This window comes from Scyliorhinus canicula, chromosome 1, assembly GCF_902713615.1.
Source record: "Scyliorhinus canicula chromosome 1, sScyCan1.1, whole genome shotgun sequence".
NCBI classification, from domain to species: domain Eukaryota; kingdom Metazoa; phylum Chordata; class Chondrichthyes; order Carcharhiniformes; family Scyliorhinidae; genus Scyliorhinus; species Scyliorhinus canicula.
In genome coordinates, this window is record NC_052146.1 from 311,412,837 (window position 1) to 311,425,903 (window position 13,067).

The window sequence follows — 13,067 nt, forward strand, 5'->3', positions numbered from 1 at the left end:
CGGGGAGAACGTGCAGACTCCGCACAGACAGTGACCCAGCAGGGAATCGAACCTGGGACCCTGGAGCTGTGAAGCCACAGTGCTAACCACTGTGCTACCGTGCCACCCTGTATAAGGTGGAAATCAATTAGATCTATTGGGAGTTAATGAATTAAAGAAATGGTTCAAACAGAGTGAAAACATGAAGAGTAGTGAGGTTGGTAGGACCAAATTCTCGATGGGAAGAATTTCTTCCAGTTGCTATCTGATCTGTTTCGCCGTCACGCACTGTAGAAATGCTCCTCCCATTATGCAGCTACACCACATCCTGATTTCACTCTCCCTGCCTCGGGCTGTTGGACTACAGAGAGAGAGAGAGAGAGAGAGATCGCGGTCACTCCTTACTAGGACTTCAGGACCTGGTTCTCAGGACTTGCTGGAGTCAACAGTGTCCCACGCAACAGCTATCAGCACAAAAAATGGAATATCAGAAGATATTCAAGCAAAAAGTCTTACCCCGCTATTTAAAAGCCATAACTTCAGTCGTGTCTCTCGCTGATATCGCCATCTGTGCTTGTGAGCATGACTTGGGTGACGGCGAGAAGGCGAGCTTGAGAGCTGAGCTGGAACTCGCTCAAACCCAAATGCAGGAAGCAGCAACAGAAGTAAAGAAGATCAGAGATGGTGTGGACAGCGATAGTCAGGATACCACCCTGAAGGACCTCCAGGATGAGGTACATGAGCAGAGAAAAAACCTACAGCAAGTGGAAAAGGATTTAGTATCACAGGAGATTGAAAAAGAGAAGATAAAGGACAGAGTTCAGGAGATTCGGACCAACATCTTGCACACGGAAGATATTCTGAACACCATGAATGCTCAGAAAGCAGGGAAGAAAACCCTTCGCAATATGGGAATAGGATTGATTATCATCCCTTTCATAGGTAAGATCAGTGAATTTAAATATAACATTCTCCAAACTCGACATAATACCAATAGGCCGTGTGCGGAGCGTGCACTGTTCCTCTCAATCTGACACTGATATTCTCACAGAGTGCGGAGTGAGTGAGTGTGTTACTGAGAGAGTGAGTGTGTTACTGAGGGAGTGAGTGTGTTACTGAGGGAGTGAGTGTGCGATTGAGGGAGTGAGTGTGTTACTGAGGGAGTGAGTGTGTTACTGAGGGAGTGAGTGTGTTACTGAGGGAGAGATTGTGTTACTGAGGGAGTGAGTGTGCGATTGAGGGAGTGAGTGTGTTACTGAGGGAATGAGTGTGTTACTGAGGGAGTGAGTGTGTTACTGAGGGAGTGAGTGTGCGATTGAGGGAGTGAGTGTGTTACTGAGGGAATGAGTGTGTTACTGAGGGGATGAGTGTGTTACTGAGGGAATGAGTGTGTTACTGAGGGAGTGAGTGTGTTACTGAGGAAGTGATTGTGTTACTGAGGGAGTGAGTGTGTTACGGAGGGAGTGAGTGTGTTACTGAGGGAGTGATTGTGTTACTGAGGGAGTGAGTGTGTTACGGAGGGAGTAAGTGTGTTACGGAGGGAGTGAGTGTGTTACTGAGGGAGTGAGTGTGTTACTGAGGGAGAGATTGTGTTACTGAAGGAGTGAGTGTGTTACTGAGGGAGTGAGTGTGTTACTGAAGGAATGAGTGTGTTACTGAGGGAGTGAGTGTGTTACGGAGGGAGTGATTGTGTTACTGAAGGAGTGAGTGTGAGATTGAGGGAGTGAATGTGTTACTATGGTGGTTATTGTGATTATATTGCTGACGGAGTGAGTGTGTGATTGAGGGAGGGTGTCTGTTCCTGAGGGAGTGAGTTTGACATTGAGGGGGTGAGTGAGTTACTGCGGGGGTTATTGTGATTATATTACTGAGGGTTATGAGTGTGAGAGTGTTACCGAGGACGTGATTGTGAGTGTGTGTGGTTGTGAGTGTGAGTGTGACTATGAGTGTGAGTGTGAATGTGAGTGTGAGTGTTTGAGTGTGAGTGAGTGCGAGTATGAGTCTGAGTGTGGATGTGAGTGTGTGTGAGTATGAGTGTGTGTGTGGATGTGAGTGTGTGTGTAAGTATGTGTGTGCATGTGAGTGTGAGTGTGGATGTGAGTGTAGTGTGGATGTGAGTGTGAGTTTGGATGTGAGTGTGAGTGTGAGTGTGGATGTGAGTGTGAGTATGAGTGTGCATGTGAGTGTGGATGTGAGTATGAGTGTGGATGTGAGTGTAGTGTGAGTATGAGTGTGGATGTGAGTGTGAGTGTGGATGTGAGTGTGTGGATGTGAGTGTGAGTGTGGATGTGAGTGTGAATATGAATGTGGATATGAGTGTGAGTGTGAGTATCAGTGTGTATGTGGATGTGAGTGTGAGTGTGAATATGAGTGTGGATGTGTGTGTGGGTGTGAGTGTGAGTGTGGATGTGAGTGTGAGTGAGTATGAGTGTGGGTGTGTGTGTGTGGATGTGAGTGTGATCATGAGTGTGAACAAAAAAGAACAAAGAACAAAGAAAAGTACAGCACAGGAACAGGCCCGTCGGCCCTCCAAGCCCGTGCCGACCATGCTGCCCATCTAAACTAAAATCTTCTACACTTCCTGGGTCCATATCCCTCTATTCCCATCCTATTTATGTATTTGTCAAGATGCCCCTTAAACGTCACTATCGTCCCGGCTTCCACCACCTCCTCCGGCAGCGAATTCCAGGCAGCCTCTGTGTAAAAAACTTGCCTCGTACATCTCCTCTAAACCTTGCCCCTCGCACCTTAAACCTATGCCCCCCCGTAATTGACCCCTCTACCCTGGGGAAAAGCCTCTGACTATCCACTCTGTCTATGCCCCTCATAATTTTGTAGACCTCTATCAGGTCGCCCCTCAACCTCCGTAGTTCAAGTGAGAACAAAACTGAGTTTATTCAACCGCTCCTCATAGCTAATGCCCTCCATACCAGGCAATATCCTGGTAAATCCCTTCTGCACCCTCTCTAAAGCCTCCACATCCTTCTGGTAGTGTAGCAACCAGAATTGAACACTATACTCCAAGTGTGGCCTAACTAAGGTTCTATACAGCTACAACATGACTTGCCAATTTTTATACTCAATGCCCCGGCCAATGAAGGCAAGCATGCCATATGCCTTCCTGACTACCTTCTCCACCTGTGTTGCCCCTTTCAGTGACCTGTGGGCCTGTACACTTCAATCTCTCTGTCAATACGCTTGAGGGTTCTACCATTCACTGCATATTCCCTACCTGCATTAGACCTTCCAAAATGCATTACCTCACATTTGTCCGGATTAAACTCCATCTGCCATCTCTCCGCCCAAGTCTCCAAACGATCTAAATCCTGCTGTATCCTCTGACATTCCTCATCGCTATCCGCAATTCCACCAACCTTTGTGTCGTCTGCATACTTTCTGATCAGACCAGTTACATTTTCATCCAAATCATTTGTATGATGTACCACCACTGATGTAAGGCTCACTGGCCTGTAGTTCCCTGGATTATCCTTGCTACCCTTCTTAAACAAAGGAACAACGCTGGCTATTCTCCAGTCCTCCAGGACATCACCTGAAGACAGTGAGGATCCAAAGATTTCTGTCAAGGCCTCAGCAATTTCCTCTCTAGCCTCCTTCAGTATTCTGGGGTAGATCCCATCAGGCCCTGGGGACTTATCCACCTTAATATTTTTCAATACGCCCAACATAGAACATAGAACATAGAATGATATAGCGCAGTACAGGCCCTTCGGCCCTCGATGTTGCACCAACATGGAAAAAATCTAAAGGCCATCTAACCTACACTATGCCCTTATCACCCATATGCTTATCCAATAAATTTTTAAATGCCCTCAATGTTGGCGTGTTCACTACTGTTGCAGGTAGGGCATTCCACGGCCTCACCACTCTTTGCGTAAAAAACCCACCTCTGACCTCTGTCCTATATCTATTACCCCTCAATTTAAGGCTATGTCCCCTCGTGCTAGCCACCTCCATCCGCGGGAGAAGGCTCTCGCTGTCCACCCTATCTAACCCTCTGATCATTTTGTATGCCTCTATTAAGTCACCTCTTAACCTTCTTCTCTCTAACGAAAACAACCTCAAGTCCATCAGCCTTTCCTCATAAGATTTTCCCTCCATACCAGGCAACATCCTGGTAAATCTCCTCTGCACCCGTTCCAAAGCTTCCATGTCCTTCCTATAATGAGGCGACCAGAACTGTACGCAATACTCCAAATGCGGCCGTACTAGAGTTTTGTACAACTGCAACATGACCTCATGGCTCCGGAACTCAATCCCTCTACCAATAAAGGCCAACACACCATAGGCCTTCTTCACAACCCTATCAACCTGGGTGGCAACTTTCAGGGATCTATGTACATGGACACCGAGATCCCTCTGCTTATCCACACTACCAAGAATTTTACCATTAGCCAAATATTCCGCATTCCTGTTATTCTTTCCAAAGTGAATCACCTCACACTTCTCCACATTAAACTCCATTTGCCACCTCTCAGCCCAGCTCTGCAGCTTATCTATGTCCCTCTGTAACCTGCAACATCCTTCCGCACTGTCTACAACTCCACCGACTTTAGTGTCATCTGCAAATTTACTCACCCAACCTTCTGTGCCCTCCTCTAGGTCATTTATAAAAATGACAAACAGCAACGGCCCCAGAACAGATCCTTGTGGTACGCCACTCGTAACTGAACTCCATTCTGAACATTTCCCATCAACTACCACTCTCTGTCTTCTTTCAACTAGCCAATTTCTGATCCACATCTCTAAATCACCCTCAATCCCCAGCCTCCGTATTTTCTGCAATAGCCGACCGTGGGGAACCTTATCAAACGCTTTACTGAAATCCATATACACCACATCAACTGCTCTACCCTCGTCTACCTCTTCAGTCACCTTCTCAAAGAACTCGATAAGGTTTGTGAGGCATGACCTACCCTTCACAAAACCATGCTGACTGTCCCTAATCATATTATTCCTATCTAGATGATTATAAATCGTATCTTTTATAATCCTCTCCAAGACTTTACCCACCACAGACGTTAGGCTCACCGGCCTATAGTTACCGGGGTTATCTCTACTCCCCTTCTTGAACAAAGGGACCACATTTGCTATCCTCCAGTCCTCTGGCACTATTCCTGTAGCCAATGATGAACTAAAAATCAAAGCCAAAGGCTCAGCAATCTCTTCCCTGGCTTCCCAGAGAATCCTAGGATAAATCCCATCCGGCCCCGGGGACTTATCTATTTTCACCTTGTCCAGAATTGCCAACACTTCTTCCCTACGCACCTCAATGCCATCTATTCTAATAGCCTGGGTCTCAGCATTCTCCTCCACAATATTATCTTTTTCTTGAGTGAATACTGACGAAAAGTATTCATTTAGTATATCGCTTATCTCCTCAGACTCCACACACAACTTCCCACCACTGTCCTTGACTGGCCCTACTCTTACCCTCGTCATTCTTTTATTCCTGACATACCTATAAAAAGCTTTTGGGTTTTCCTTGATCCTACCTGCCAAAGACTTCTCATGTCCCCTCCTTGCTCGTCTCAGCTCTCTCTTTAGATCCTTCCTCGCTTCCTTGTAACTATCAAGCGCCCCAACTGAAACTTCATGCCTCATCTTCACATAGGCCTCCTTCTTCCTCTTAACAAGAGATTCCACTTCTTTGGTAAACCACGGTTCCCTCGCTCGACCCCTTCCTCCCTGCCTGACTGGTACGTACTTATCAAGAACATGCAATAGCTGTTCCTTGAACAAGCTCCACATATCCAGTGTGCCCAACCCTTGCAGCCTACTTCTCCAACCAACACATCCTAAGTCATGTCTAATGGCGTCATAATTGCCCTTCCCCCAGCTATAACTCTTGCCCTGCGGGGTATACTTATCCCTTTCCATCACTAACGTAAAGGTCACTGAATTGTGGTCACTGTTTCCAAAGTGCTCACCTACCTCCAGATCTAACACCTGGCCTGGTTCATTACCCAAAACCAAATCCAATGTGGCCTCGCCTCTTGTTGGCCTGTCAACATATTGTGTCAGGAAACCCTCCTGCACACATTGTACAAAGAATGACCCATCTAATGTACTCGAACTATATCTTTTCCAGTCAATATTTGGAAAGTTAAAGTCTCCCATAACAACTACCCTGTTACTTTCGCTCTTTTCCAGAATCATCTTCGCCATCCTTTCCTCTACATCCCTAGAACTATTAGGTGGCCTATAGAAAACTCCCAACAGGTGACCTCTCCTTTCCTGTTTCTTACCTCAGCCCATACTACCTCAGAAGAAGAGTCCCCATCTAGCATCCTTTCCGCCACCGTAATACTGTCCTTGACTAGCAGCGCCACACCTCCCCCTCTTTTGCCCCCTTCTCTGAGCTTACTAAAACACCTAAACCCCGGAACCTGCAACAACCATTCCTGTCCCTGCTCTATCCATGTCTCTGAAATGACCACAACATCGAAGTCCCAGGTACCAACCCATGCTGCCAGTTCCCCTACCTTATTTCGTATACTCCTGGCATTGAAGTAGACACACTTCAAACCACCTACCTGAACACTGGCACCCTCCTGCGAAGTCAAATCTGTGCTCCTGACCTCTATACTCTCAATCTCCCGTACCCCAAAACTACAATCCAGGTTCCCATGCCCCTGCTGAATTAGTTTAAACCCCCCCAAAGAGCACTAACAAATCTCCCCCCCAGGATATTGGTGCCCCTCAGGTTCAGATGTAGACCATCCTGTCTATAGAGGTCCCACCTTCCCCAGAAAGAGCCCCAGTTATCCAGAAATCTGAATCCCTCCCGCCTGCACCATCCCTGTAGCCATGTGTTTAATTGCTCTCTCTCCCTATTCCTCATCTCACTATCACGTGGCACGGGCAACAACCCAGAGATAACAACTCTGTTTGTTCTCGCTCTGAGCTTCCATCCTAGCTCCCTAAAGGCCTGCCTGACATCCTTGTCCCCTTTCCTACCTATGTCGTTAGTTCCAATGTGGACTACGACTTGGGGCTGCTCCCCCTCCCCCTTAAGGACCCGGAAAACATGATCCGAGACATCACGTACCCTTGCACCTGGGAGGCAACATACCAAACGTGAGTCTCTCTCGCTCCCACAAAATCTCCTATCTGTGCCCCTGACTATTGAGTCCCCAATTACTAATGTTCTACTCCTTTCCCCCCTTCCCTTCTGAGCAACAGGGACAGACTCCGTGCCAGAGGCCCGTACCCCATGGCTTACCCCTGGTAAGTCGTCCCCCCCACAAGTATCCAAAACGGTATACTTGTTACTCAGGGGAATGACCGCAGGGGGTCCCTGCACTGACTGCTTCTTCCCAGTCCCTCTTACAGTTACCCATCTATCTCCAGTCTTTGGTGTAACTACTTCCCTGAAGCTCCTATCTATGACCCCCTCTGCCTCCCGAATGATCCGAAGTTCATCCAGCTCAAGCTCCAGGTCCCTAACACGGTTTTTGAGGAGCTGGAGTTGGGTGCACTTCCCACAGATGAAATCAGCAGGGACACTGACGGCGTCCCTCACCTCAAACATTCTGCAGGAGGAGCATTGTACTGCCTTCCCTGACATCACCTCTAGATTTAAAAAAAAAACAAGAAAAAGAAAAAGAAAGGAAGAGCTTACCTGATATTCCCTCAAACCCTGCTCTCGCTGAAAGGTAAGCAAATTTAAAGGCACTCACTCACCTTCACGACAGGCCCCTGCTCCCGCTTCCCAACCACCGTGGGGTGGGGGGGTTGGTTAGAGGAGGAGGTAGGGTGGGAAACACTCACAAAGTGTTTTGGGTTTAACTGTCACTTGCCAACAGCCTCTCAACAAACCACCTTCAACTTAGGCTGACCGCACTGCACGTATGCAAATTTCCCCAGAACACCTCGTCTTTTTGGATCTCAATGTGACCCAGGCTATCTACGCACCCTTCTCCAGACTCAACATCCACCAATTCCTTCTCTTTGGTGAATACTGATGCAAAGTATTCATTTAGTACCTCGCCCATTTCCTCTGGCTCCACACGTAGATTCCCTCCCCTGTCCTTCAGTGGGCCAACCCTCTCCCTGGCTACCCTCTTGCTTTTTATGTACGCGTAAAATGCCTTGGGATTTTCCTTAACCCTATTTGCCATTGTGACCCCTTCGTGACCCCTTCTAGCCCTCCTGACTCCTTGCTTAAGTTGTGGCTCTGGGGCACAGCAGGAAAGGGTAAAGCTACACAGGACAGTAGTGATAGGAGACTCCATAGTTTGGGGGGCGACCAGGAGATACTGTGGCCCCAAGCGGGAGTCCAGGGTGGTGTGTTGCCTCCGGGGTGCCTGGGTCAAGGATATCTGGGAGCGGCTACAGAACATTCTCACTGGGGGGGGGGAGGGGGAGCAGCCAGCAGTCATTGTGCCCATTGACACAAACGGCAGGAATAGACGTCGGGATAAGGTCCTGAGGAGTGATTATAGAGAGCTTGGAAAAAGGTTAAGGTGCAGGACCTCGAGGGTGATAATCTCCGGATTACTCCCAGTGCCACTGAGCGTAACAACAGAGGATTATGGCAGATGGATACATGGCTAAAGAATTGGTGCAGGAAGCAGCGATTCAGATTCTTAGCTCATTGGGATCTTTTCTGGGGCAGAGGTGACTGTTTAAGAGGGACGGGTTGCATCTGAACTGGAGGGGGAACAATATCCTGGCAGTGCTGCAGGGGAGGGTTTAAACTGGATTGGCCGGGGATGGGTGGGAATGGGGGGATTCTCAGCAGCCGGAAAGCAAACGAGGGGCTGAAAGGAGATGGTGTCCTGAGCAACGGCAATGGCACTGCCTCTGAGAACAGAAACTGTGAGATAGACAGAATGAGGAACTGCAAGGGAGACAGAGGGGGGTGGAGTCTGCTACTTACAGCCAGCATTTTAACTTCCTGGCTATTGCAATGCAGTCAGATGGGTGTTGAACTCAGAGGCCCGAGCACTGAAACACAGGCCCAGCATTAAAACGCAGGCCTCAGCTCCGAAACACAGGCCTCAGCTCCGAAACATAATCCTCAGCACTGAAACACAGGCCCCAGCACCAAAACACAGGCCCAGCACCAAAACACAGTCCACAGCACTGAAACACAGGCCTCAGCACCGAAACTCAGGCCTCAGCTCCGAAACACAGGCCTCAGCACTGAAATACAGGCCTCAGCTCCGAAACACAGGCCCTAGCACAGAAACACAGGCCCCAGCACAGAAACACAGGCACCAGCACAGAAACACAGGCACCAGCACACAAACCGAGGCCCCAGCAAAGAAACACAGGCCCCAGCAATAAACCACAGGCCCCAGTACAGATCCACTGACCCCTGTACAGAAACACAGGCCCCAGCACCAAACTGCAGACCCATCATTGAAGGTATGGGACAATCCTCGGCCTGCACGCGCTGTCTGTGGGATTTGGGGCTCTGGCTAAAAACGAATCAGGAAATGGAATTCTCGCTGGAGAGATCGAGTTTCATGATTTTCCCTGTCTCTCGCCAACGCTATCATGAGGGCGTGAATCTCATTTTTATACATTTGCATTGTTTCCAATGTTAGCAGTCCCCCACCAGCACCACCCCGCTCCCCTCCCCCCTCCCCTCCGCCACATGATCCCCCCCCCCCCTCACTAACATTCTGGCAGGGAGGTTTACAAAGGTTTGGTCAGGATTGAGGCAGTAGCGAGGTTCCCTCCGCGGAAGCAGCAGTGAACATAGCGCCTGAGGCGGTCGAGGGAGATCCCGGGGAATTATGCTGGCACTTCCCCCGGCACAGGTTGGCATCATGGCACCCACGCCATTCATTTTGTTCCACAGCCAGTTGAAGGTCACGGCGGGGAAAGCTGCCAAACCAGCTGGAGGGCTGCCCTCTGCCTTCCCCACCCGAGGCAATCAGAAAACCCAAACTGGGTATAGGTGGTCTGATTAGCAAGTTTGCAGATGATACTAAGATTGGTGGAGTTGCAGATAGCGAGGCGGACTGTCAGAGAATACAGCAAAATATAGGTAGATTGGAGAGTTGGGCAGAGAAATGGCAGATGGAGTTCAATCCAGGCAAATGCGAGGTGATGCATTTTGGAAGATCAAATTCAAGAGCGGACTATACGGTCAATGGAAGGGTCTTGGGGAAAATTGATGTACAGAGAGACCTGGGAGTTCAGGTCCATTGTACCCTGAAGGTGGCAACGCAGGTTGATAGAGTGGTCAAGAAGGCATACGGCATGCTTGCCTTCATTGGACGGGGTATTGAGTACAAGAGTCGGCAGGTCATGTTACAGTTGTATAGGACTTTGGTTAGGCCACATTTGGAACTCTGCGTGCAGTTCTGGTCGCCACATTACCAGAAGGATGTGGATGCTTTGGAGAGGGTGCAGAGGAGGTTCACCAGGATGTTGCCTGGTATGGAGGGGGCTAGCTATGAAGAAAGGTTGAGTAGATTAGGATTGTTTTCGTTGGAAAGACGGAGGTTGAGGGGGGACCTGATTGAGGTCTACTAAATTATGAGAGGTATGGACAGGGTGGATAGCAACAAGCTTTTCCCTAGAGTGGGGGTGTCAATTACAAGGGGTCACGATTTCAAGGTGAGAGGGGAAAGTTTAAGGGAGATGTGCGTGGAAAGTTTTTTACGCAGAGGGTGGTGGGTGCCTGGACCGCTTTACCAGCGGAGGTGGTAGAGGCGGGCACGATAGCATCATTTAAGAGGCATCTAGACAGGTATATGAATGGGTGGGGAACAGAGGGAAGTAGACCTTGGAAAATAGGAGACAGGTTTGGATAAAGGATCTGGATCGGCGCAGGCTGGGAGGGACGAAGGGCCTGTTCCTGTGCTGTAATTTTCTTTGTTCAACCCACGCACCCAGGGCAGAAACGCAGGCCTCAGAACACAATTACACACAACACAGAAACACAAGCCAATACACAGAAACACCGTCCCACACACACAGGCTCCAGAGACGCGTCTCCCAGTCAGAACAGACACACAGGCCGTTTAGTCGCTCTGATATCTCACTCGGTCCTGCTTTCCACCTCCTTTAGGGATCCCAATGGCTCTGGGTGCGACCAAAGAAATTAAACGTTGTGAGGAGTTGATCAAAAATACGAGTGAATCCAAAGGTGTTTTGGAGAAGGATTGCAAACAGAAGGAGGAAACTCTTGAATGTGGCAACGAGAAGATAAAGGAGCTGAAAGTAAAGAGAGTGGAGGGAGTGGAGAGTCTGCGGGAGAAGGAAGTTGAGTTAGCAGTTTTGAAGGGAGAGGTGGACCTGTTGTTATCTGTGGGGGAAAAGATATCTGATAACGTCAGTTACATCACTAAACTGGAGGGGCTCCTGAAGATGTTGAACCGTCAGTGTTCCGAGGAAACTTTCTACGGCATCGCCGGGGTGAGGGGCATTCTGGACAAAATCTTCACCTGTATCCAGGAGGAGGGCTGTGAGGATTGGCTGCATGATTTCAACATCGACAGAAAGCTCAGCGAGCTGGAGGGGAAAATCACAACATTTAACCGCATTTCCAAACCATAAAGATATACAGAATACTCACCCCCCCCAGTACCCCCTATCCCCAACCCCCCTCACCCCTCCCCTCACCCCCCCCAGTACCCCCTATCCACAACCCCCCTCACCCCTCCCCTCACCCCCCCCCAGTACCCCCTATCCCCAACCCCCCTCACCCCTCCCCTCACCCCCCCCAGTACCCCCTATCCCCAACCCCCCTCACCCCTCTCCAGTACACCCTGTCCCCAGGCCCACCTCCCGTCCCCCCCAATAACCCCTGTCCACCCCCCCTCCGGGTTCTCCCTGTGCCCCCCCCCCCCTGGGTACCCCCTGTCCCCTCCCCCCTCTGCCCCCCCGGGAACTCCCTGCCCCCCCTGGGATTCCCTGTCTCCTCCCCCCCCCCCCGGGAATGCCCTGCCCCCCCCCGGGTACTCCCTATCCCCTCCCCCCCCCCCCCCCCCCGGGTACTCTCTGTCTCCTCCCCCCAATCCGGGTATTCCCTCCCCCCAGCTACCCCCCCAGTATTCCCTATCCCCCCTCCCACCGCCGCGTTTTCCCTGTTCCCTCCCCTCCCCCCCGGGAACTCTCTGTCCCCTCCCCCCTCCCCAGTATTCCCTATCCCCCCTTCCCCTCCCACCGCCGCGTTTTCCCTGTTACCTCCCCTCCCTCCCCTCCCTCCCCCGGGCATTCCCTGTGGCCTACCCCCCACGTATTCCCTGGCCCCTCCCCACGTATTCCCTGGCCCCTCCCCACGTATTCCTGGCCCCTCCCCACGTATTCCCTATTGCCTACCCCCCAAGTATTCCCTGGCCCCTCCCCAGGTATTCCCTGTCCCCCCCCCCTGGGTCTTTCCTGTTCCCTGGTGCATGAGAGATGGTCCAGGACCATGTCCCACTCCAACTGCTGCCTGAGGGCAATGGGACACACGGCCTTACCCCAGTGCGAGCCAGTATCGACCAAACATTGATACCTGAACCCGACTTTCTGGTTTAAATGTCCGCTGGAATTGGAGGTTCCACAAGCGAGGGTAATCGATCACACATCAGTAAATCTCTAAAATTACAGAGCTCACTTTGCATATCACAGTCCACCCCCCCCCCCCCCCCCCCCCCCCAAGCGCCTCAGAAAATTAGTAAAGTAGGCAGCACGATAGCACAGTGGCTAGCTCTGTTCCTTCACAGCACCAGGGTCCCGAGTTTGATTCCCGGATTGGGTCACTGTCTGTGCGGAGTCTGCACGCTCTCCCCGTGTCTGCGTGGGTTTCCTCCGGGGGCTCCGGTTTCCTCCCACAAGTCCAAAGATGTGCAGGTTAGGTGGATTAGCCATTAGTGTCCAAAAAGGTTAGATGGGGTTGCTGGGTTACGGGGATAGCGTGGTGGTGTGGGCTTGAGTAGGGTGCGCTTCCCAAGGGCCGATGCAGACTCGATGGGCCGAATGGCCTCTTTCTGCACTGTAAATTCTATGTTCTATGAGGTGAAATGATCCCAGAAACATTGTGGAACACAGAGATACAGAATGAAATCAGAACAATAACATCCCCAAACTGGTGGCACCTCAGCCTCAGCATTGAAATACCC

The 13,067-nt window shown here is 50.4% G+C and overlaps 1 protein-coding gene across 1 annotated transcript; it reads left to right on the forward strand.

Moving 5' to 3' along the window:
* Window positions 1-227: 227 nt before the first annotated feature.
* On the forward strand, window positions 228-11,533 carry LOC119978250. Its single transcript, XM_038819733.1, has 2 exons — window positions 228-921; window positions 11,030-11,533. Exons 1-2 carry the CDS (start codon window positions 459-461, stop codon window positions 11,515-11,517), a joined length of 951 nt encoding a protein of 316 aa, XP_038675661.1. The 5' UTR covers window positions 228-458; the 3' UTR covers window positions 11,518-11,533.
* Window positions 11,534-13,067: the final 1,534 nt, after the last annotated feature.

Bases quoted from the DNA above. Each gene is read 5' to 3' on its own strand.
- LOC119978250 (XM_038819733.1), top strand. From the start codon at position 459: ATGGAATATCAGAAGATATTCAAGCAAAAAGTCTTACCCCGCTATTTA. The intron at 922-11,029 runs GTAAGATCAGTG...CACCTCCTTTAG, and splicing joins GATTATCATCCCTTTCATAG to GGATCCCAATGGCTCTGGGT.